A 25,554-nucleotide genomic window follows, 5' to 3' on the forward strand; every position below is an offset into this window, starting at 1 on the left:
TTATCCATGTGGATTTTCTGGACAAAGGGAGTACGATTAATGCCCAGTATTACTCCACATTGTTGAGTGGTGCTGTACGAAAGTCCATTTGCAAGAAAAGACCTGGGATGTTGTCTGGAAATGTCATTCTTCTCCATGACAATGCCCGCACTCACACGGCCAATGTGACAACAACAACTCTGGCCGACATGCGCTGGGAAGTTCTGCTCCATCCCCCCTACAGTCCGGATTTAGCCCCCAGTGATTATCATTTGTTTGCACCCCTTAAAGACCATATGGGAGGGAATAAATTCACGACAGACAAAGCACTGCGGAGCGATGTCCTCCAGTGGCTACGACAACAACCAAGTTCTATCTACGCCAAAGGAATTCGGGAGCTGCCAGAACGATGGCAACGGTGCCTCGGCGCGCACGGAGAATACTTTGAAAAACTGACATAGTTTGGTGTTTCTTCTGCTACCTATTTTCTCTGCAGAAATAAAATTCCCGGTCAACCTTGAACGACCCTTGTAGTTGTGTTTTAAACAAACTTCCAACAGCCTGCTTGTTTCTTGTAACTCTAGAGCAGGGATTTTGTTTATTGTCAGCCACCTTTCAATTAAATGCAGCTAGGTCTATGGGATTTGAATTGTACATATCTACCATGTCAATTATTTTCCTGTAGTTTACGGTTATTACAAGCATAAGAAAACAGTTTTTCGTTGTGACGTTTCAGGAGAACACACGCTCCCTTCATCAGACATTATACAGTTATAACAATGGATAGCTATTTTTTAAACAAAAATAATCTGTTATATAATGGACGTTGTCAATGTTACATTTTCTAATATAGCAACTTAACTGTGAAAAGAAGCAGCCGGTTTTATTTTTATTTCAGATAAAAAAAAAATTGATCACATTATTTTTTTATTTAAAATTATGAATCAAGTAATTCAAAGTCTCTTGATGTTTTCTGTTACATTTGTTTAAAAAATTGCTAACCAATGTTATAACTGTATCTTTAGTCAAAATGGAAATGAGTGTCTGATGAAGGGAGCGTGTTTTCTATTGAAACGTCACAATGAAAAACTGTTTTCTTATGCTTGTAATAACCGTAAACTACAGGAAAATAATTCTACAATGCAAGCAATGCATACATACAAGAAAAACTATTACTATGTCAATGCTGGTTAATTTTGCAGTGTCAGCTTGTACTATTGAAGTCACGAGATTTTTAGCATTGTTGCGCAACACGTATGTTAGTTTGTGGTTGAACAGAGATATTTTGTTCTTAAGCCAGTTTGTTAGGTGGACTGTGGGGTGATCGAAGCCAGCTATTATAAGGCGCATGGGGATTCCAGGTTTATGGGTCTTGGGAATGCCATAGGCAATGGCAGGTGAAGAGTGGGGGTTGAGAAGGAATTTGTGGTCTTGTTCACTTAGTATAAAACTAGATTTCACTGTATTTTTCATAATTCTATTGTACCTGTCTGTGGGGTTTTTGTGATGTCACTGTTTAGTTTGTATTTTACTTTCTTTGAATAATAGCCCTTGTGCATAATTACAAACTAGTTCGTTTTGTCGGATTTTAGACACCAGACTTCATTGGTGTTCAGCCATTTGCCTAACTCAGGCAGGACTGAAGTGATATCTTGGTGCACTGGATAAGGTTTCCTGGTTTCACTGGTGGTCATGACTTTTTGAAAAATTCCGGATGCTGACGTTCTGATGTTTTCTAAATCTTGGGGTTTTGGGGGCAAAACAAGCTGCTTTTTCTGCCGCACATCAGTGGAATACTCAAAATCCACCATTCAACATCAGGAAGAGTAATTCACAAGCAAAACCAGCATAACAAATCGTCATTTCGGCAATAGTGTGGTAGAAAAAGGAAAACATCACCCAGAGTAGATTGGAAATTGAAAACAACATCACTGCAGAATCGAGGAATGAGTTCCTGCCAACTCGCTTCTGTAATTAGAAATGACCTTGGAATTGCAATCAGCCATACAACTATATTGTCTCGACTGCGCAAAGTGGGTATTCGGAAGAAGAAACTGCGTAAGAAGCCGAAGCTGACACAAGCACACAGGGCAGCAAGATGTGAGTTTGTGAGGCGATATTGAAGTTGGACTGAAGACGAGTGGAAGCACGTCATTTTCTCCGATGAAAAGAGATTTAGAATAGTGGGAAACGATGATGGTGTGAAGTTGTGGATGTGAAAGGGCAAGGAACTTGAAAAGGGTTGTGTTTCAGAGACGCAAAAATTCAGTGGCAGAGTGATGGTGTGGGCTTGCTTTACTGCTCAAGGCGTCGGAAGGATGGAGATATGTGAAGGGTCAGTTGATGAACTAAAATATCTTCATATTCTGGAATGTAAAGTTCTTACAACAGCTAGAGGATACTTTTCTGGAGAAAATATGGACTACTTTGTTTTCCAGGACGACAATGCTTCATGTCACCGAGCGAAAATAGTCAATACGTGGTTCAAGGACGTGAGTATTTCGAGACACTGGTGGCCTCCAAACTCGCCTGACATGAATCCCATTGAAAATTTGTGGACCATTATGAGCAGAAGCCTGCATAACAAGACATTCTCGAATAGGAGGGAACTCATGAAACAGATAATCCGGATTTGGTTCCATGAAATCGAGGTTACACTTTGCCACAACCTTGTAAACAGCATGCCTCGATGATTGGCTGCACTGCAGAAGGCCCATGGTGGTCATACAAAATACTAGTTTGCTGTATTGTACTATCCATGTTCGTACACAATATGTCTTACCCTTAAGATATTCTATATTTTTGTTTTGTGCTTTTCTTATTGTTTCTTTGACTTTTATGTATTACTCTCTACAAAGGCTTTTTTATAGAAACACACACATAACTAGTGATATATGCATATAAATTCATATAGTCATGTCAATAAGTTGAAACTGTGGCGTATGTAGTTAACGTTGGACTGATCATTGCGAATATGCATTATAATGTTATCAGGAATTCATGTACAAAATCATTTTGATTAATGAATCTTGTGAAAACCATATCTGAGCAAGTGTTGCTATTTTTTCTTTACAGAATGTATACTTAGGCATACTTACATACCATGTAATCCCTTATTTCACCCCGTTGAATGGTTCTGGTGTTATTTATCACACTCAAGACTGATGAAAGCTTCTTCCAATCACTCATCTTCAAATGACAAGTTGGTGCTATAAGACCTTTAATAATACTATTATTCCAACCAGTCCCACACTGTGGCCATGTGATCTACAGCATCCAGCTTTGGACTCGGGGTACAGGACAAGTGCTGGTTTGAGTTCCCTGGGAGGTATCGTAACAACTTTTCAGCCTGTGTATGGGACAGGTGGCCACCCACCATCATGAGGAAATTGGGGAGCTATGAATGAGTAGTAACCCAGTCATGGAAACCTACAAAAATGACTGGCTGTTTGTCGTGCTGACCACATGTCACCCCGCATTTGGTTGGATGATCTCCCACCTCGGTAGGTAGGCCTTGGCCTGCAAAGGCTCTTGCACCACGGGTTGTTATTATTCCAACCTCTTTGTTGATTTTAGTTGTTCCGTTCTCAGTTATTTGAATTATGAAATCAGAATATAGTAAAGAAAAGTTTGGAAATGTCGACAATAACTCAAAACAAGAATTGCTATTACAGGGAAACGTAAATTTTAAGCTTTTCAGGAGACAAAGCTGAATAAACTTAAAATGCGGGAAAATGGAAAACTGAAGAAAATTTTATAACATTTTGCTGTGTTGGGACGATCAAGATTGAATGTATAATGTGGAAAAATGTAAAAGCTGGAAACGTAAAATTGGGGTTCCACTGTATATACTCACATTTATTCAAAGTCTTACCATTATTTGGCATGTAGCGAACTGCATGAATGCTGCTTTGACAATAATGGAAGAAGAACTGATGAAGAGAATTATTAGTTTCTCCTTGCAGCAGTGGCAACATACTTCTTCCATCAATAACTCGATCCTCTGGTAAAGGTTCATTTACAATATCATATATTGTAGGAAGAAGATCCAATAGGGAAGTAACAGCAGATGATGACGAATTGGGTTTAATCTTCTTTGGCCACCTCACTATGCTTGGAACTCTCACTCCCCCTTCCGTTCCTCCTTGTCCTTTGCCACCTGAGAATAAGAATATTAGGTACTACATGTATCCAAAAATCTTGTGTGTTTTGTTCATATTTATACTGAACATTTTCATGCTGTTATGTTGTAAGCTCATTTTAGAAAGCTACCTTGGTCAGGATTTATTCAAAACCTGTTTAAGATATGCAATATCAACTGTTAAAATGAACAAATATTACATTTCAGTTTCAGTATACTAAACTTCATAAAAATGTAAAAGATTATTGTCTAGACATGTACCTTGGAACATTCTAAAATTTGAAACTCTTTTAAGTTCATCACGGAAGTGAAGAGGATATGCATATGTGCATTTAAGCCTTTCTCCCTTCCTCCTGAAGAACTTAGGTGGGTTTAACAATTTGGATAATAGTCTTTTACATTTTTATGATTATAACACCATTAAGCCTTGTTTCCATGATATGAAAAACTCAATATGCTGACCAAGGCAGAAATTTATTTTATTATAAAACATAAACTAAACGTAACGTTTCAACCTTCTACCAAGGTCTTCTTCAGACTCTGCACAAAGTACAAATGTAACAAGGTACAAAACAGGATGATATATATACACAAAAATACTTCCCTCCAGACTATTAGAATGAAGGAAAAAGAGCATTAGATAAAGAGTCCAACCACATTCACTTTCAGGTTAAAGTACAGTTGACAAGGGAAAGCCACCTGCTAGAATGTTGCAGAACAACTTTCTAATAGTCTGGAGGGGAGTATTTTTGTGTATATATATCATCCTGTTTTGTACCTTGTTACATTTGTACTTGGTGCAGAGTCTGAAGAAGACCTTGGTAGAAGGTTGAAACGTTACGTTTAGTTTATGTTTTATAATAAAATAAATTTCTGCCTTGGTCAGCATATTGAGTTTTTCATTTTTATGATGTTAACAACACGTGGTGTGAGATTTTACCATTTTTTTAGTATATTAAACTATCAATTTTTATTCACAATGAACACGATATTTTATTTGCAGTTTTAAACAATTCTGACCCCTATCACGTTTGTCTTGACAATGTCTACTGTAATTCCTGAAAGCTTTCTTTGGTGGCAAATGATGAAAAGATTCTATAAGGATATCAACCAGCTTAGTTCTGGATCAACTTCTGAGCTATCGAGGGCTAACAACAGTCTAAAAATCTTCACTTCAATCACTGAAGATTATGTAGTGTTGGTCCATAGAGAAAGAAAATGCAAATGACTGTTATTATGGAATAGTCTTTGTACACAAAGTTGGAAGATGTGTTCAAAATATGTAAAGTTGTATGACCTCTGTTTGCTTGTAAAGTTACCCGAATAAATGTAGTTTATCATGGTAATGTCTGTGTTTTCATCACACAACAGATGAGAGTGGCAACAATTCTTGAGAACTCAGAAGTCTGTCTGGTCCATTTCCGGAGAGAATTTGTTCATCAGTGTCCAATACTTGTGAAAACTGAATACAATACTGATCATAATGTTTGATTATTAAATCTAGAAAAGTGTGCTTTTACTTTTTACCATTGTACAAGAACAATATATAATTAGATTTATGATTAAAAATTATATTGGAAGAATCAGCCATAGATGTAGAGCTCCTGCTGGTGTGAGTAGTCCCGGGTTTGATCCTCAAAGGAGCTCCAAAACTTTAGTATTTACCTAGAAAAATGGCAGAGATGGAGCTCAATACATTGACCCCACATCACCCAATGAAAGCCACTTGGCAGACATTAACTCTCAAAGGGCATGGAATTTAGCTTTAATACAAAACTATGTTCATAATAGTGCCAGGCACTATTTTGCAAGCCTTGAGGAATCTTAGTTTCGTGATTGGGTCATGATGCTGGAACACTGGATGAAGTATATTGCTCTCAAGGGAGACTATGTAGAAAAATAAAACCAAATTTAACAGTTAACTGTTTTTTCTTTGTCATTCTTAGAACTTTTCAAACGACCCTCGTAATTTAAGTGTGTTTCATAAATTATCATAAATTTTATACATACGCCATCAAAACCCACAACTTTTTTCCAGTGCAAATTGATGTTTTTTTTACAGTAAGAAACATGTTTTGTTTATGCAAAATAATTTTTTGTAATGGGAAAAACTAGGGATGGGTCGATATGAAATTTTGGCCGATATCGATGAAGTACCGATATAAAATTTACCGATACCGATAACCGATATTCTACCGATCCGATATAAAATTAGAAATGGTCCTTGAAGAACCTGAAAGGTTCACTGACCTCTATAATAAATGTGTGTTTCAAGGTGACTCCAGTGCAAGATAAATTGCATATTTAGACATTTACTTTTTTAGAAAGTAGGGCATGGATATTATCCATAAAAATTACAACAAAATGGCAGAATTTTGCACTAAATTATCAGATAATAATCGATATATCGGATCGGTAAAATAATCGGTAATTTTACCGATACACCGATATGCCTATATCAGCCGATACCAATAGAGTACCGATTAATCGGTCCCATCCCTAGGAAAAACCTGTAAGTCTTCGAGCATTTTTAATTGAATCTGCACACTTTGATTGGATTATAGAAAAAAAATTTCAAGGAGCTACGAAGGTTGCATGCTGAAATATAATTATTTTCATAATGTACTACACTCCTGCAACTAAGAGCCAGGAGTGACATATATTAGCAAATTCCAAATACTTTGACCTCCTGTAACTGTAAAAGTATAAGGCCCAGAGAAGAAAAAAATGATACAGCTTCTTACCTAAGTCAAAGCTACAAGTATACAAAACTTCGTTGAAATCCATGTCAGTGGGTGACATTTCGGTTCTTTATTGGGTGAATTGACATGGAATGACCCAAAACTGCTTTTGATCCTGAAATGTATCCAGATTTGGTACAGAAATCTAGATCTTTTATTCACAATAAACATGAGACTCTTGCCAATTACAATCCTAAAAAGAGATCAAACAAGTAACTTACCCTGCAATCTTCCATTGTAACCTCCAGTTCGCAGCCCATTTTCATCATACAAATTCACATCCCCTCCATGATCGGAGACAAAATAAACAAAAGTGTTTTCCGTCAAATGAAGATGGTCCAAGGTGTTCAGTATCTCACCCACAGCCCAGTCCATTTCCTCTATATTGTCACAATATGGTCCACATTTACTCTTCCCAACAAACTCGGGTGCCGAAAAAAGTGGAGTGTGCACGTGGGCAAAAGAGTGGAAGAGCAGAAATCTCGCCCTGGATCTTTGAGAGTCCTCCAGAAAGGACACAGATTCTTTAACAAATCTCTGTGCAAGACCTGGCAATGTTACAGGTTGTTCTACAACTTCGTTGTTTCGCATGAGCACATTTTTTAAAAGTTTCTTCATGAATCCTGAAGTGTTCCACCATCTCTTTTCGTAAACTCGAAAATGAGCAAAAACTAACCACATGCATATGAACACAAATGTTCCACACAGAAAAAACTTTATGCAATATTCCCTAAATCCAAGTTTGTGAAGAACCGATATAACTATTAGCAGGCCAACGTAAGTTCCTGCCATTGTCCGATGAGGTTTTGAATGCACTGGAAATAGAAGGAATGGATAATCCTCATCCTCGAACCCTTCATCCTCTAGCGTATGTGGAAGGCCATAAAAGTAATCAAACCCATGTCCAAGTGGACCATGGCACTGGTCACCCCATTCCTCACAGTTGAATCCAACGTGCCACTTCCCTAAAATTAGAAAATGCAATGTTTAATCCGCTACTATATCAGTTCACTGATTGCATATTATTAAGGAAATAAAAACCAGGTGTTCCATTTAGTACCATAATAAAATAAATTATTACATTTCCTATACTTACCACGATTCATTTTCAAAACTTCTTACATACGTACAAAAGTAAAAAAAAAGTAAAGTAAAAAAGTAAAGTGTTCCCCTGTGCATAGCACCACGCCATGAAGGCGTATAGGGGGTGTGGGGGTAACGCCCCACACTTTCTTGATCCGGTCGTGAGTGGGGGCCATACGTACATACGTACAAACTCAGAAAATTTTGTTACATACCTACTACACTTGGCATGTGCACCATTGGTGTACGGCAAACGTCTAAACAGTATTTCATCTCAGTGCATATGTACTCTGTCACATTGTTGATTGCAGCACAGATTCTTTCGCATAAGTCTGGCAGAACTTGAACATTTGTAACATACACCTGGTCCTTAAAATCACACAAGAAAAAGTCAAGCACAGTAAGATCGGGTGACCATGGTGGCCACTTCATGAACTGAGATCCTCTCCATTGCATTGAAGTTTTTTCGAAGAAACATCGGACTTCTTTGGCAAAATTGCGAGACTCCATCTTGTTGGAAGATTGATTGATTTGCTTTATTTTACTTCGCTTTTGTGCAACTTTTAGCTAATTTGCAAAGATGGGGATGAGTGATGATATGATGAAATTGATGAATGAACACTCACAAACATCCATGCCCAGGCTGGGATTCGAGCCCAGGACCCCTGCATTGTACGAGGGTCACTATTTATATTTTGAGCCTTGGCAACACTGATTGAAGTTAGGCACGATTTGACGTTTGCACGGAATCATCTGGCATTATTGACCATAACGTACTTCAAAAGTTTTGTCAATAGCTTCATTTGTGTTGTTTATGTTGCCTTGGAGATTGTGTGACAACAATAAAATGGAATTAACTCGTGAACATTTTCGTGCGATGATTTTTTATGATTTTCGATGTGGATTATCAAGACAAGAGTGCATCGATCAACTTACTTCCACATTTGGCGATGAAGCCCCATCCTTTGCCACTGTGAAACGCTGGTATAATGAATTTAATCGTGGCCACCATTCGCTCACCGACGAGATTCGCGAAGATCATCCAAAATCAGTTGTTGTTCAAGAAAACATTGATGCTGTGCTAAACCTAATACTGCAACATCGTCATGTGACATACTGTGAGATTGAGGCAACCATAGGCATTAGTTCCACCAGCATATATAAAATATTACATGGTCATTTAGCTGTGAGAAAGGTATGTTCTCGTTGGATCCCACACAATTTGACAAAAACTCAAAAAGACGCTCGCGTCAATTGGTGCAAAGAAATGCTCAATAAATACAATCGTGGTGTATATAAGATTGTAACAGGTGACGAATCATGGATATATACATATGAGCCAGAACGTAAACAGCAGTCGACTGTATGGGTGTTTCAAGATGAACCCAATCCAACAAAAGTTGTTCACGCTCGAAGCAGATCGAAACAAATGGTCGCATGTTTTTTCAGGAAAACTGGTCATGTGGCAACTGTGCCTTTAGAGGAACGTAGAACGGTCAACTCTGAATGGTACACAACAATTTGTTTGCCAGAGGTCTTCGGTCAAATACGGAAAACAAACAAACGCCGTCGGATCATTCTTCATCAAGACAATGCCAGCTGTCACACATCTCGTCTAACAACCGACTTTATGAACAGTCAAAAAATCGAATTGATGGGTCATCCACCATACAGTCCTGATTTGGCACCCAATGACTTCTTCTTGTTCCCGAATGTCAAGAATAAATTGCGTGGACAACGATTTTCGTCGGCGGAAGATGCCGTTGATGCCTCTCAAAAACCATATTATGGAGGTGTCTCAAGAAGATTGGAAAAACTGCTTTGACAAATGGTTCGAACGAATGCAAAAGTGTATTGACCATAAAGGAGAATACTTCGAAAAACAATAAAGCAGTTTTCAATGCCAAATTCCTGTTTTTTCATTGTTAGGCTCAAAATATAAATAGTGATCCTCGTAGCACGATGTGTAAACCACTGCAATGAGGGCTGGCTTCTGGAAGGTTGATCCTGATCTGGTTCGGAATTAACATCTAAATTTTATTTGTTTTAATTGGGATGCATAATACCTTTCTGATTGTACAGCTGAAAGATAGCTGTGAACCTGCATAACTGGGATACCAAAGGTACGTGATGCACTAAGTTAACAAGTATATTAATTAATTGTGTCAAATATGAAATTCACTGGTTAAGTTTGGACAGTTATTTAACAAGTTTAACAAAAGTATTAAAACAATAATAAAGTTATATATACATACAAACTGTCATTAAATAATTATAACCACAATGATTATATTAATGCCTTATTTAATCATAATGAACATTCATGTAACAAGGATAATATTTTGTTTCTAAATAACACTTTACTCTCTCTCGCTTTGCTGAATATTTTAAATGCTATCTTTATTAATCTACATTGTATTTGCCTGTAATGACAATCACTCGGGTAAGGTCAACAAATAAAATTAATGTAATACTACTAAGTCTACCAAGAACTAAACAAAATACTATTAAACTAATTATGTATGAAAGAAATTAAGATGGTGTCAGTCACCATGTGAATGCCAGAACAGAAGGTGTTTTGTTCATTTGGCACTTGCAGAATTGATATCTGTACAGAGTATAGCCCTGTGTCGAATTTTGACTTCTCTCTTGCTGAAAGTAAGAATGTAAAAGCCGATAAATGGCACAGTGCAGGTATTACATCACTCAGTCTACCGATTCAGTGTAGGTATTCGGAATCTCTTCACTCCACTTCCAGCTGGCACACTTTCAATTCATAATCAAACAGGGCACCCGACGTGACGGAAGATGTCAACAAGGGATTGGAATTAGTTGCACGCAGTGGTGAAGGTTTAATATACAATTATAGTTTAGTTTGACCAAACAAATATACAACAGCTTTCAACACATAATATATACATATTATGATCAAAGTAATCACATATATACTTAAATATGTATAATGCGATGTTTTATTAAAATGATTATGTCATTCCATGATTGCTTGCAGTATCCGAATTATGTTTCATGAGACTTGGCTGGAAGTTCTAGCACTTCTGATCAATAGAAGACAAGCTTGGTCATAGGAAACAAAGATCTGTATCAATCATCTCACTTTTGTCCTGAGAGATTATCTTATATTTATATTATCACTTATTTTTTTCTAAACAGTCAAATTTAACCAATTTTTACTCAGAAGTAGTAGTAAAATGTACTTATCTGCTTGATTCGCACTATTTTTCACATGGAGAAAATCACCTTATTCACCTGTAATTGACTTGATGAAATAAATTCATGTTCAAGCAATTTTTGAACTTGCTTATAGCCAAATTTACAGCCCAAATACATTTAGTGTATAACACATTCAGATACAGGACTGACTAATGCAAGCCTTTGAGCCAAAATTAAGACTGTTTTAGGCTACACGAAAATATTACATTTTATGCTCTTTCCATTTTTTTACTGCTCTCTCTCTCTCTCTCTAGTGTTCCCAAACCTATAGTTAATTCACTATTGTCAGAGGCAAACAACTTTGAAAACATTTTCATATGTGAAACCTATTCATATATACTGTAAAATCTATGTTTTTAGTATAAAACATTATTTGTAAAATATAAACATAGTTTGATACAAAATCAAATGTTTTTAATTATTTTTTATCTTTAAAATGTTACTTATAAGATTTTCATCTACAGAGGGGAAAAAAGTTTTTCCTGTGCCTATTAGATTTTTCCCATAAAGAAGATGGTTACAAGGAATTACCTAATTTAAGAGTAGGAATAAAGATTAGGATTGACTTAGAAATTAAGGTGCTTTTCATGCATTTTATTGAACTTATTACTTAACTAAGATCAAAACATGCCCTTTTCACACAAATCTGAATGCAAATCATCAAGAATATCACCTCAAAGCATAATTATCCTGCAAACTTGATAAATTCTGCCTTTTCGATGTTTTTATGCATGTTTTCTTGTGATCGTAAGCACTTTATATTGCTACTGTAAGCACAAATTAATGTACGGGTTATTTTTATAACTTTTTAAACTTCAAAGCAGTGCTGCAATTTTCATAAAAATTATAATCTGTTATTTAACAACTTGTGTTCCACTGCTGTTGAACACTATATTTAGGGAATAAATTATTTCAATGCAAATTGTATTATTTTTATAATTTGATCAGATTATAATGGTGCATTACTATGTACTGTTATATTATTTTGCAATAATCCTCTCTTTGTCTAATAGATTCTTCTGCAAAGGACACTAACAAAGAGAACAGGTTGAATTCTGTTCTATATTCCACAGAGCTTTGTTTTCCTTCCTCAATACAAATAAAAGCTAAACTGTGAAGAACTTGCCTCAGAGCTTGTATATTCAATTCAATGGAATTTGGACTAATAAAAGTTGCAATTTTTCACGTCTATGGATAAAAATTTACGCATCATTCTTGGAGCCAATAATTCACGCATAATTCCTGGAATTCAAGGAATTCCCAGTGAGTAGCCACCCTGCTTATATATTTTATATTTCTCTATAACATGACTTTGTTTAGCATGATGCTGACATTTTAACAACCCCCACACATAAACAAAATAACTGTGTGAAAGCTAAAAACTTTAGATGAAAAAATTATCAGCAGTTTCTAGAGACCTACAAATAGTACTATATATTACAACTACTTATACTTATGTTATTACCAATGACAGCTGAAGAATATTTATACTTCTGCAGCATTCTTGCCCATGTTGTTTCATTGGATGGCAGACCCACACGACTAGCTACAAACACAGAAACCAAAGGGCATCCATTGTCACTTTCCATTCCTGAAAAAAAAGTCAAAATAGTGTTATACTAGGCTATATTTATCTAGCCTGTATATAAAATGGCACTGAAAAAGCACCTGATGTAATAGGAAGTACTGTATATTTAAACTTATAAGAACTAGAATATGCATCAGGAAACAGAAGATAAAACATACAATCAAACGAAAGTAATGCCTACATTTTTTAATTCAGATTATGAATCAGAAAATCAACACTTGTTATCACAACATGTAAAATTTTAAAATTACCATGAATGTGGTAACATGGTATGAAAGCTTATTGGGGGGATTTTTTAAAAACTATAAATGTAATTTGTATATAACTTTTTGGCAATTTTTCTTGGTTAGGCTGCCAACGTTTATGTTCCTTCTCTATCTTCTTTAATAAAACATGCATGATCTAAGCAAGAAAATTTACAATTCATTCTGGTAGTAACAATATGGCAGTTTGTTTCGTAGAAGTTTCTTACCAAATCTTGCAGGATATCTTCCTGTAAGAAGGGCAGCTCGACTAGGAGTACAAACTGTAGATGCTGACAAATGGTGCGTCAGTTTCATTCCTTCAGCAGCCAACCTGTTTAAAAGCGAATCACAAGTCTACTAATAAATTAACAAGGGAAGAAACCTAATTAATGCAATTCATTTTCTGGAAGTTAAAAGTAATTTCTATAGACACCTGCAGCAACACAACCAGTTTATAATTTTAATATCTTATTAGTGCAAGTCACTGGTCAAGTGTTACTAGACACAGTTTTCCAGAAACAGAATCTAAACTGATGATCACAAAATGACTATCACTTTAAATATTACACTACACATGATGTAACAATTACCATTATAAATGTAAAAAGTTTTGAATACAAATATACAAAACATGTACCAGGTGATGTGAAAAAGATTTTGTAACTATGTTCTAGGGCTGAGGCAATACCAATACTGATGTATCGGTATCAGTTGATATCAGTATCGGAAAGTATCAGTTGGAATTTACTCGTACAAGCTGATACTTTACTGGCATTTTCATCCTCGACAGGGTCTGTGAAAAGTAATGTTTTCACGGAGTCTAATTATCTTGTAAATCATGCAAAATTTGAAGTTTTCATTTTGCACAAGCATTGTGGGAAAAAAATGGATTACATGTTTACATACTAGGTATTTTATTGATTGAATTGGTGTTTTAAGTTCAGTTTATGCACAGTAAGGCTAATCGGGACTGGACCTACAGTTTAAAGTGGGATCCGAGCCACTATGTGCCTCCACCAGGTATCGAACCTGGGACCCCTTAATTACAAGGTGACAACATTACCACTGCACCATTGGGGAGGCTTACCAGTGATTTTAATATTTTGATGTAATTCTAGAATATTTTAAATCTAATTGATGCAATTGAAGTGGAATACTTACACAATATTATTAATCAATATTTTGAGTACTTTTAGTTGTTACAATTTTCAAGCATCAGTATATCAGTATTGGTGCACACTGATAAGAGTGCATTGGTATGGGTATCAGTTCACAGTGGTATTGACTCAACCCTACTATATTCATAAGTATTAAATCTCACTATAAATAATATTGTATATCCTGATATGCATCTCTTGATGTAGCATATAGTAAAAAATTAGACAGAGTTACATGAATTTTTTTTCAATATTGAAAAAATTACCAATGCTCCTTAGAACATGGATGGTATATAATGCTCCTTAATAAATGTATGCACCAGATGATTGCAATGGGCTTTGCCCTTGAAAATCAAACCATGTATTTAGATGTTTACTATACAAAACCAAAATGTATGAATTATATTTATAAAAAAAATCAATTGACACAATTTCACAGTAAATTATAGGAAATTTATAAATATATCAGATTTGTAAAACTAACAAATAGTCCAATATAACAGCTGATATTGATACAGTATAAATTACTCTGTCCCATCTCCAGACATAATGAAAAATAAACCAAAAAAAAAAGTTTCATAATTGTTACTCAATATTATGGATATGTAAAAAGTGTGGAGTAGCATACCTGTCAATGTTTGGAGTATTAATTGTATCATTTCCAAAACAGCTTAAATCACCTATTCCTAGATCATCTGCTACCAGAAAGACAAAGTTTGGCAACTCCTCTGATTCCATTAAGGCCCTCCCACTTTTAAAACAAAGCAGAAAGGCCACTGCACTCAGGCATAGAGCATTTGATGCTATTAAGCACATCTGCAAGCACAGTAACACAAAATTAAAATGCTATTTTCAACTAAGTGTTTATATTCTGCATTATACATGCAAAGTTGCACAACATTTATGGTAAGATTAAATTTGCATAGTATGGAAGCATTATATTTGGTGATAAAATGACGTTACACTGGGGTGGATGTGGGGTTAATAATCGTGGCATTGCAGTGATACAGGATGCCAAAAAATTCAGCAAAAATAAGTTTTTCACTTTTCAGAAAGGGGATAAAACATGAGCACTTCTTTAAACAACTAAATGGGGCATTAAACTGCCAGAGAAATTTCTCTCTAAATCAATTATTTATTCTTGTTCTCAGGTCTCAAAATGGCAGTTCATGAAAATGAAATTTTTCGACTATAATCTTATTTTTAAGACTTCTTGTAGCAATATTCTTTTCACCGGATAATAACATTGTGGTAAGTAGACTATAAACTTCTCAGTATTGAACAGAAAAGGAACACACATTTGAAAAATAATAAAATATAACGTTTTCATTTTTGACATCAAAATGTGAAAGTTATCTTGAGTGATCCAAGTTTCTGACGCTATTACGCACGACGATTTCTAAAGCAAAGGATACTTTAAAGTATTGTGAAAATGGTATGTGAGAAAAGTTTTGCTACTTTTGACAAATTTAGCTTATTTGTAGAAGTGTGCTTTGGTGTTAATGGGTCAGCTGGCAACCCTGAATCAAACGTGATCATGTGTGTGCACACACTGTGGAATGGAAGGTTTTCGATTTTGCTATCAGCTGATGCTAAATACATATAGCAGTAGTGCAGTGTAACAGTGATTTATCCAAACACCCTTAACACCACCAGAACTTTCATCAACACCCTCCCTAAAATTTCCCAAAGACTCGCGCTGTGTAAATATTACCCACAAGCAAAATTAATTTGTATGTCCAAATTATAATTACATAAAAGCATTTGATAACAGTACATTTATTGGCTAAACTAATTGTATCAATTTTTAACATAACTAACTAACTAACTAACTAACTCCCTAGCCTTCTTAAACCCGAAGGTTCATGGCTGCAGCAACACAGGCCTTCCATCTTTCCCTATCTTGAGCAAGATCTATATACTCTTTTCCATCCCTACCGATTTCCCTTAGGTCCATCTCAACGTTGTCCCTCCATCTTCGTCTTGGCCTTCCAACAGGTCTCTTACAATCAGGTTTCCCAACAAGAATCCTGTAAACTCCTCTTTCCTCTCCCATTCGTGCCACATGGCCTGCCCACCTAAGTCTTCTTCATTTAATTATTCTAATAATATCTGGACATGAATACAAATTATGTAGTTCTAAATTATGTAACCTTCTCCACTCACCTATTTCTATTTAGTTTAACATCTTTATTGTATTTCACAACTGATAAAATGAGAAAAAAGAACATCTTTAATACCAAACTGAAACTCCGAGACACGCTTAGGGTGAAATTTATACAAGCAGTGTTTCCACAGTCTGTGAGGGAACTAACGGATCCCCATAGCTGATTCAAGGTCATGACAGTTGGAAGGGTTCACTGAAAAGGGTCGCCTCAGGCAGTCATTGGTAGAGATGAAAAAATATTTCAAAATCACTTGGGTTTTTTCGAGTTAATGGTGAGTCATAGAAATCCTCAAAACTTTCATCATAAAAAATTTGAAGAAGATAGGAATGATCAAATTAAGCATTTGTGTTCGACTCTGTAAATATTGACAATATCGCTGAAGAATGTATTAAGAACATTAGTTTTGATGTGTCGCGGTTCTGCAGCAAAGTATTTTAAAAACATGCAAACTGTTGCAGAATAGAAGACAATTTTCTTAAAAATAATTCAGTTGGTTTTAAAAAATGGGGTGTTTGTAGTTACCCTTTCTTCTACTCTATGCACTCACAAAAGCAGATTGTTAGTTTTGAAGAAAGTAGCAACAGAAATAAAAAGCGATAATCTGAATTACTTTGCTGGGAAAGTATGTCCAAGAAACTCACATTCGCCACCAAAGCACATTTAAAGGACGAAGGATAAGGAAAAGACTCGGAACTAGTGAATAAATATTATTTAATGCATTTAAAAACGTTAATTTTTCTTGAAAGGCATTTGATAGGAAGTCTGTTTTCCTGGCAATAAACATATTTTGTGCATAAATTAATTTTAACGATACTTTCACAATTATTGCTATTATATATTATTATTATTATTGTTATCATTATCTTTATTTTTATTTAATCTATTTTTGGGAATGTATTTCAGTCTTCCAAGTTCAGTGTTTAGTATTACACTGGTCTCTAGTGTGTATTGACATAGGTCAAATATTATACTTTTTGTATAAAAATCAAAATAATCAATTTCATGTGAATTCTTTGGACACAAAAAGTGTAAATTTTTCCTTAAAAATGCTAATCTTACACATTTTTATTTGATTTAGGGGTAAAATAACGAGTTCCTGATTATTACCGATTTTTTTTGGTATTCTGGATCACTGTGCACTGTGGTTGGCAGAACAAGGTGAATTCACACAGAAACTTACTTTAAAAGTATTGATAGATTGAATGATTTGGTTTACTTTACTTTGCTTTCCTGCCAATAAAGGTTAGTTTCACAGATAAATAAATAATATGATGTGATAGATGAAGGGACACTCACAAAGAACACTCATGCCCAGGCTGGGATTCAAACCTGGGACCCTGACATCGTAGCATGCTGTGCGAACCACTCCACCAGAGGCTGGCAAAATCAGATACGAGATGACATGCAGAACATTCCTTGCACATGCTGGATTGTGTGATGCAGGCTTTCGTCCAACACTTGAATCAAAACATACAGCTCATAGAGGGAATGAGGGAATCACACTATACATATGTTAATATTCAGAGGTTATTGGATCAAACCTCTTCTATCCTCACATAATAAGATTGGTGTCATAAAATAATGAGTTTAGACTGCTGTGTGGTTTTAATGCATACAGCTGGAAAATGGAAATATATATATGTAAAATTGATTGATTGATTGATTGATTTGGTGTTTTAAGTCCACTTTATGCACAGTAAGGCTAATCGGGACTGGACCTACAGTTTAAAGTGGAATCCGAACCACTTGTGCCTCCACCGGGCATCGAACCCGGGACCCCTTGATTACAAGGCGATGACGCTACCATCGGGGAGACCCTATATATGCAAAAGGCTGAATGTTTGTAAATGCTCTTGCCACGGTTGCTTTTTGTCTGGTAACCAGGAACGTCAATGGTTTGTTTTCTTTCAACGGTTTTCCTGTTTGAAAGGTAACAATAGGGCCTTCGCCCTGGTGGATGGGGGCAGGCCAGTTTGTCGGAGGTATAAATATCGGATTTCTAATCGTTACAGTCTCAGACACAGGGCCAGATGGATTGAGACAGTTCTTTACACAATTACACAGAGCCAGATGGATGCACATAGAGTGAGCGCCGAATGTATAGGGATCTCTGTGTGATAAACTGTGGGGGCAAGTTAGTGCAATGGTAAAAAGTTGGGATGGGCACTTTTTAAAATTTAAAATCGAAAAATGAATTTTTCGAAAACGAAAAAAGTACGATTTTTTTTTTTTTTTGAAAAACGATAAAGCAGATTTTTTTCTTCTTCGAAAAACGAAATTTATTTTGCAAAACGAAAACTTTTTCGAAAAACGCGAGACTAATTTTTCTTCCAAAAAAACTGAAAATTGAAAAATTCAGTTTCTAAGTTACCGTTTATGAGGTCGAATTTTTAAAACCTGCCATCTTCAGGTAAATACTGCATTTTGATACCATATGCCTGAATATCATGAGGTAAATTGTAACATACAGCCACTCGGCTGCACTCCTCATCCTGTTTCAGTAGGATAAGATGCATGGTCTTTCGGAATTTTTATTTTGATACAATTTGTGCTCAATGGTGAATAAGCCAAGTAAGCAGTTTGAAATGTGTGTAGTAAAGTGTACTTTTCATTAATATTTCTCTTACATTCTATGTGATTTTAAGCAAAGGAATTTTGTGTATGTATGCTGGTGAAGAAGTTATGAACAGCTTGTTTTGAGTTTTCTTTTAATTCTTGAAGCTCTTGTTGGGTCAAATAAAGTGCACAAACATGGTGATAGACAATTTGTATGGTAATACTCATGGATCCCACTGTACGTGTGTACTTCTAAATACCGACAATATGCAATAATTTGTGTGTAGTAAAAGAAAAGGAAGATTCCTGGACAGAACAGGGCAACAAGATAAATATTATTTTCAAAATAATAAGGTCAGGTTAACAAGACGTGAATTTCAAACAACACGGTGGAAATTTCAAACAACTTCAAAATATTCCGACTTTGTAGGAGCTTTTGTAGCCACATTGCCAACATTGTTGTAGGGATGGGGACAGGGTTATACAGCATGTTCCAAAATGATTACCGGGGTTTCAAGTAGTTGGTATATTGCAACGGACGAAGGAGAATGTCTATCTACATTGTACATGTTCAATAAGAACGGCTGTGGAAGTTCGCTACCCTGAACGTTTATAATTTCTTTCCCATCAGTTTCAGATTCGTAGCTGTATTACAAGATGGCGACTCCTGTGCAGAAGTCCTTTTGTGTCATTGACTTTGCTAATTTGTGGGGTTTCGGTCTGACCTCACACCTTCTGACTTATTTTTGTGGGGCTATGTGAAAGATAAAGTGTACATACTACCGCTACCTGCCAGACTTGGGAAACAGGATTGTTGCTTCTGTTCAATCTATCACTCCAGAAATGCTGACCCCTGCCTGGAAAGAATTGGACTACCGGATGGATGTGTGTTGTGTCACTAAAGGTGCTCACATTGAACATTCATAACTTACACTATGTAAACTTGTTGAGCTGTTGTTTACTCCCATGTAAGCTTTGTCCTTGTACATGATTGATTGATTAATTGAGTTGGTATTATAAGTGGCCGCGGTGGCTCAGTCGGTAACGCGTCTGACTACCATGCTAAAGGTCCCGGATTCGATCCCCGGCCGGTTTAAATCCGGGAACTTTTCTAACGTTGGAAGTGGCCCCGGCGCCCACCCAGTGTCAAATAACATGGGTACCTGGGGGAAACCCTGGAGGGTAAAGGCGGTCAGGGGCATGATGCTGATCACATCACCCCCACTCACGACCGGATCAAGAAAGTGTGGGGCGTTACACCCACACCCCCTATACGCCTTCATGGTGTGGTGCTAAGCACAGGGGAACACTTTACCTTTTTTTTTTGGTATTATAAGTCCACTTTATGCACAGTAAGGCCAATTGGGACTGGACCTAAAGTTTAAAGTGGGATCCGAACCACTATGTGCCTCCACTAGGAATCGAACTCAGGACCCCTTGATTACAAGACTACGACGCTACCACTGACCCATAGGTGAGGCCCTCATCCTTGTACAGTGGGATGCATACATATTACCAAATAAATTGTCCATTACCATGTTCATGCATGTTGTTTTACTGAATGAGAACCTCAAGAATTGAAACAAAATTCCAAAAAACGCTACTGACAGCCTATGCTCCAGTATAAGTAAAAATCCATTGCTTAAAAACACGTAGGATGTAAGAGGTAAACTTATGAAAATAATCATGGATAATTTGTCAAGCAATACTTGTGCATCCCACTGTACTCCACACATAAGGGAAATTAAATGACTATGAAACCCCAATAATCATTTTTGGACACGCTGATAAATAAAAGGTTGGCTTTGCGCTTTGACAACAATACTGTGTGACTGAAGGCCGTACCCAGGATTTGTTTTTAGGGGGAACGAGGCCACATCCGAAAGTGTGGAACAAAGAGAAGGTCATAAATGTTGTTGGATTGATTAAAATATGTTATTTTATGTCGCTATTCTGTCACTTTTGGCTAATCGCGACGATGAAGATGATATTGATGAAGGGACACTCACATAGAACACCCAAGCCAAGGCTGGAATTCGAACCTGGGATCACTGGAGTCGTAGCGTGATGTGATAACCAGCCCGGCACGGTGGTCGGCGAAATGCTTTAGTATTAGATGTGACCAGTAATGCTATGATGGTATTGCAGCTACAGCTAAATGTACTATTGTAAATTTGCAATATCATGATCTAAAATGAGGGAAAAATTAAACTCAGCGGTAGACCCTCCCTCCGTACAAACAGCAACACTGTCGCTTTCAGACGAAGGCTATCACACAGCAAACAGCTTGGGACCTATTTACATTCAATTATCACAAGGATTCGAAAAGTACTGTTTTCACAAATTAACAATGTTTTTAAATTTCCTTTCTTATGCCAGAACCATTGAACAGCCATGGTAATTCTATATGTTTCGAAAATAATATATACATTTATAAATTAAAGAATACTTATTAGCCATGATTATTAAAGCAAATAAAATTTCTAAATGTGAGTTAACAAACAAGATTACAGTTCGCAAAAAGTTGGAACAGGGGATAAATAGGGACGTCTGGTAGCCTTGAATCAACGACAATAAAATTAAAATTCAATACTGCAGACTTCTGGTAGAATCTTAAAGAAAAAAGGGTCAATGTTATTCGTCAGTTTTTCTAGGTTCACATTAAGATATTCCAACTTTTGGACACTTATGTTTTTCTGTTCTATCTACTTTACAATATAACAGACACTATGCCACTGATTGAAATGCAGTATGAAACCTGGGATAGCATCTACTTGTGTTCCCACATATCACCCATTGAATGTGTTCAGGGTGGCTACAAACAAGCAGAAATGAAATTCCCTGACTTCTTCAGGTTTTCCAGGACAAAATTTACATTTTTCCCTGACAATTACAAACTAAACTAAATCGATGTTTTTCAAATGGAAATAATAAACTCATACAGATCCAGGTATGGATTTGTTAAGTACCAATATTATCTTCTATGAAATTGACTTAATTTCTCTATTCTCTATGATTTGAATTCAAACTGCAAAATAGTGAATTTGGAAAATTATTACAATTCACAAGCTAGGGAAGGATTACAGAATTTTATCATACGCAGTAATTTTAAAATTAAATATTTGATTATTTTTAAAGTTACGACTAAATGAGATAAAGAGTGATTGATTTATTAGTCTCCTTATACATTCTCGGTATTATATGTTGATATTTCCACTGAGGTTTGGAACACTCTGCTTGCAAGAACCATTAGTGCGGACTCATTTTTCGATGCATAAAGCTACTTCTCTCTTCTCTGTAAAGCAAACAACTCTTGTATACAAGTGAAACAATTGATTTGTACAAAAGAAAGTGTCATATTTCCTTACACTATCAATGGGATTTCTGCTTCAGTACAGTATATCCAAGTGAAGTACTGTAAAACTAACAACATGCACCATTATTGCTGACGATAATGGTATGTAGGTATTAGAAATTTAACGCAAGCAATTTATAGAATTACATTGTATAGGTAGCTGATTTAGCTAACCAAACATTAAAACAGGAACACTCTGTTAATAACAGCTTCGGAAAGTTCATATACGAGGGGCATCCTGAAAAAAGCTCCAATGGTGCTTGTACGCAGCACTAGTGGCCGGAGAGCGACACACACACATGCGGGCAGGAAGAAGTGGCATGTAGCTCTAATCTGGTACAGTTGTAATGCAGGCCTTTTAGGACACTTCTAGGTTAAAGATTGCAGCTCTCATACAGGTCTCCCACCGACTGCAATGTAGCCTACGTGTAGTAATCAGAATTTGGCACAGAGTCAGCAGCGATCGTGTGAGGTGTGCAGACCAGACATCGTGAGTGATTGCATGGTCAGACGATGGTGCAGACAATTCGCAGAAGGCCAATCGAATGTGCACAAACCCGTACAGCCCTGGCCTTGCATGTACCGACTTTAATCTCTTTGTTCAACTGAAGAGGTTTCTGACAGGACAAGGATTTGACAGCTACACTCTGGGAGAGATAGTTCCAGTCTTTGCTGTCAGACACATATCTGTCATGGGCATACACAATTTAGTGCAATGCTACGACAAATGCCAGAACAACGGTGGTGATTATGCTGAAAATTAGGTTAGGACTCACTGTTACTAATGCAATAAATTACTACTGATATTCTTGTTTTATTTATGCCTAATCGGTAGGACCTTGAATTTTTATTTTTTTCAAATTGGTGTATTTTTTACTATTCAGTGTTATTTTTCCCAAAACATTTTCATTTTAGCCTATTTTCTGGCAAATACCTGAAATTATACCTTCATGGTGTTTTTAAACTACTGTTTCAAATTGTAAGTCACCTGGCCTACGCCTCTTTGTGAAAGTTTGATATTTTGGAAGTTATTCTGGGAAAGTTATTTTCCAGTTTTACTGTTATACTGAAGGGTGCATAATGACCATAAGTGGCGACGCACCAAAAAATTTTAAATCAATCAATCTCACGTGGCAGATACCGATATATTATGGCACCAAAAATTGGCATTATCTTTTTTTGACTTGTTAGTGTTACATTTCCCAAAATTCTGGTTTTTGTTTTAAAACATTTTTCTGCCAAATATACCAAAACTAAATTCTTCCATTGTTCTTTTAAACTATTATTTTAAATTGTAGGTCACATAGTTTATGTATTTTCGTGACAGTTTGATATGGAAAAGATTTTTGAGGAAGTAAAAGTAAAGTGCTCCCCTGTGCTTAGCACCAAGCCATGAAGGCATCTAGGGCATATGGATTTAGGGCCCCACACTTTCTTGATCAAGGCCGAAGGTGTGGGTGATGTAATCAGCACCATGCTCCTGGCTACCTTTACCCTCCCACAAAGTTTCCTCCAGGTACCCACTTGAACAGGTGGGGAAAAGATCCCGGTTCTCCCCCGCAGGGGATCGACCCCGGGTCTCTCACATGGTAGTCAGACGCCCTAACGACTCAGCTCCATTATTTTCGCTAGACAAATGCCGATGGTGCGCACTTAGCTTGGTAATTCAACATCTCGTGCAACAAATACTGAAGATGCGGCTCCCATGTGACAATAGATACGTACTCGATCTCCTTTTAGAACCCTGCCGCTTTGCTCTGTCATGCAAATTGTTTTGATAGAAGTTGGAAAAATCGTGGAAAATACATGATTTAATGTGGCTGTAGCAATTATTCCATGTATAACAAGCATTATAGTTTACTCTTGAATAAAATGTTGGAATAAAACTTGCACGTTCTATGTACACAAACATGGCACTTTTGTTTTTTTAAGCCTAGAAAAGACAAGAATGTTGGATTTCACGGAATGTTTCATTGTTTTAGGACATTTTCTTTTAAAAAAATCGCTAACAACGCCAACTATTCGAATTTCATGCCAAATTTGCGTTATTTCGATATTTCGAACGAGCGAAAAATGTGTCCAGACGTCACTGCATATTAATAACCAAATACAAAAACCCCCACTTTTTTTTTTATTTGTAACATGCTACAAACTTTTCCAATCCAGCAAAACTCAACCTCTCATCACCCATAACAACTGAAATCATGGTGTCCAACTTTCAGGACAGTTTTGGTTTCTTAAAGTTAAAATTACCTTTGCCATTTTTCCCGTACTGGAGGTCTACAATAAAATAATATACTTCCTTCAAAGTCTGCAACCATCATGTTACATCCACACAGTTGGTCCACAATCTGATGCTACAATAATCATTCTTATGCCTACAACCTGGGGGAAAAAGAAAATATACAATTAATTTGTTCTCGACTTACTTATACTTTGAAACACCAAAATATAAGTCATTAATTTTAAACATAACCCTGTTGGCTATACATATTTAACATTAAATAGTTACCAGAATGAGTATGTGCCATGCCTAACTAAAGGCACTTCATCTCTCTTCATACATGTGAAAAGGCATGCTATAACTTTTCATGTGGTATGAAGGCACTTAGCTTCAAGATAATATGGGTGCCATGCAGTTGCGTGCATAGAAGGCAAGCTACCGAAGCATTGCTTTGGTATGCAATTAGAATTTTGCATAAATCTCAGGATAATTAGACTTCTCGAAAGTGTTGAGAGGCATTTTTGCAGAGCCCGTGAAAGACTAAAATGCTGCAAAGCAGTGGTGGGTGGTGTTTTTATCAAGGCAAGTTTGCCCCTTGATTTACTATTGTTTATTTAAAAATTATATATTCAGTGCTTCGGCTATCTAAATAGTCACCTCATGCTACTGGTGCCATATTATCAAAAGAGATAATATCAATCTTGTGAATTCAAATGTTTAATTAATTGATTTGGTGATTTAAGTCCACTTTATGCACAGTCAGGGTGTCTACTATTTTGTGAAAACAAAATTCCCTGACTTTTCCAGGTTCTTCAGACCAAGAACAAAAATTTTCCAGACCAAGTCATTAGGGCAATTAATGTACATGAACATGTATGTACAGTAGCAGCGATTAGGGGAGTGTGTGGGGGGATTTTCCCCTACTTTTTGCCCCACCAGTATAGTCTCTTCTCTACCAAGAAAAAATTAACTGTCCTTGACCCAAACCCCAAAGTTTTGGCACCCAGTCAAAGGTGATATATGTAAGAAAATCAGAGCACTTAGATGAAAATTCACACTTTGTCACACTCATGTTTAAAACCGTAA

General features: G+C 36.4%; 1 protein-coding gene across 3 annotated transcripts in view; it reads right to left on the reverse strand.

Moving 5' to 3' along the window:
* LOC145978693 (arylsulfatase H-like) overlaps nt 1–25,554 on the reverse strand; it is a 45,697-nt gene that overhangs the window by 12,470 nt on the left and 7,673 nt on the right. Inside the window, exons 2-7 of one of the 3 annotated variants that reach the window (XM_083111484.1) lie at nt 24,498–24,629; nt 14,794–14,981; nt 13,236–13,339; nt 12,641–12,766; nt 7,083–7,826; nt 3,854–4,138 (exon numbers count right to left, since the gene is read on the reverse strand). In XM_083111484.1, the coding sequence (XP_082967610.1) occupies nt 3,854–4,138; nt 7,083–7,826; nt 12,641–12,766; nt 13,236–13,339; nt 14,794–14,981; nt 24,498–24,506 (1,456 nt within the window). In that variant the 5' untranslated portion in view covers nt 24,507–24,629. Of the gene's footprint in view, nt 1–3,835; nt 4,139–7,082; nt 7,827–12,640; nt 12,767–13,235; nt 13,340–14,793; nt 14,982–24,497; nt 24,630–25,554 lie in introns of those variants that run through there. The other 2 variants (XM_083111483.1, XM_083111485.1) reach the window with 2 other exon arrangements.

This window comes from Lepisma saccharinum, chromosome 25, assembly GCF_977018435.1.
Source record: "Lepisma saccharinum chromosome 25, izLepSacc3.1, whole genome shotgun sequence".
Taxonomy (NCBI): Eukaryota; Metazoa; Arthropoda; class Insecta; order Zygentoma; family Lepismatidae; genus Lepisma; species Lepisma saccharinum.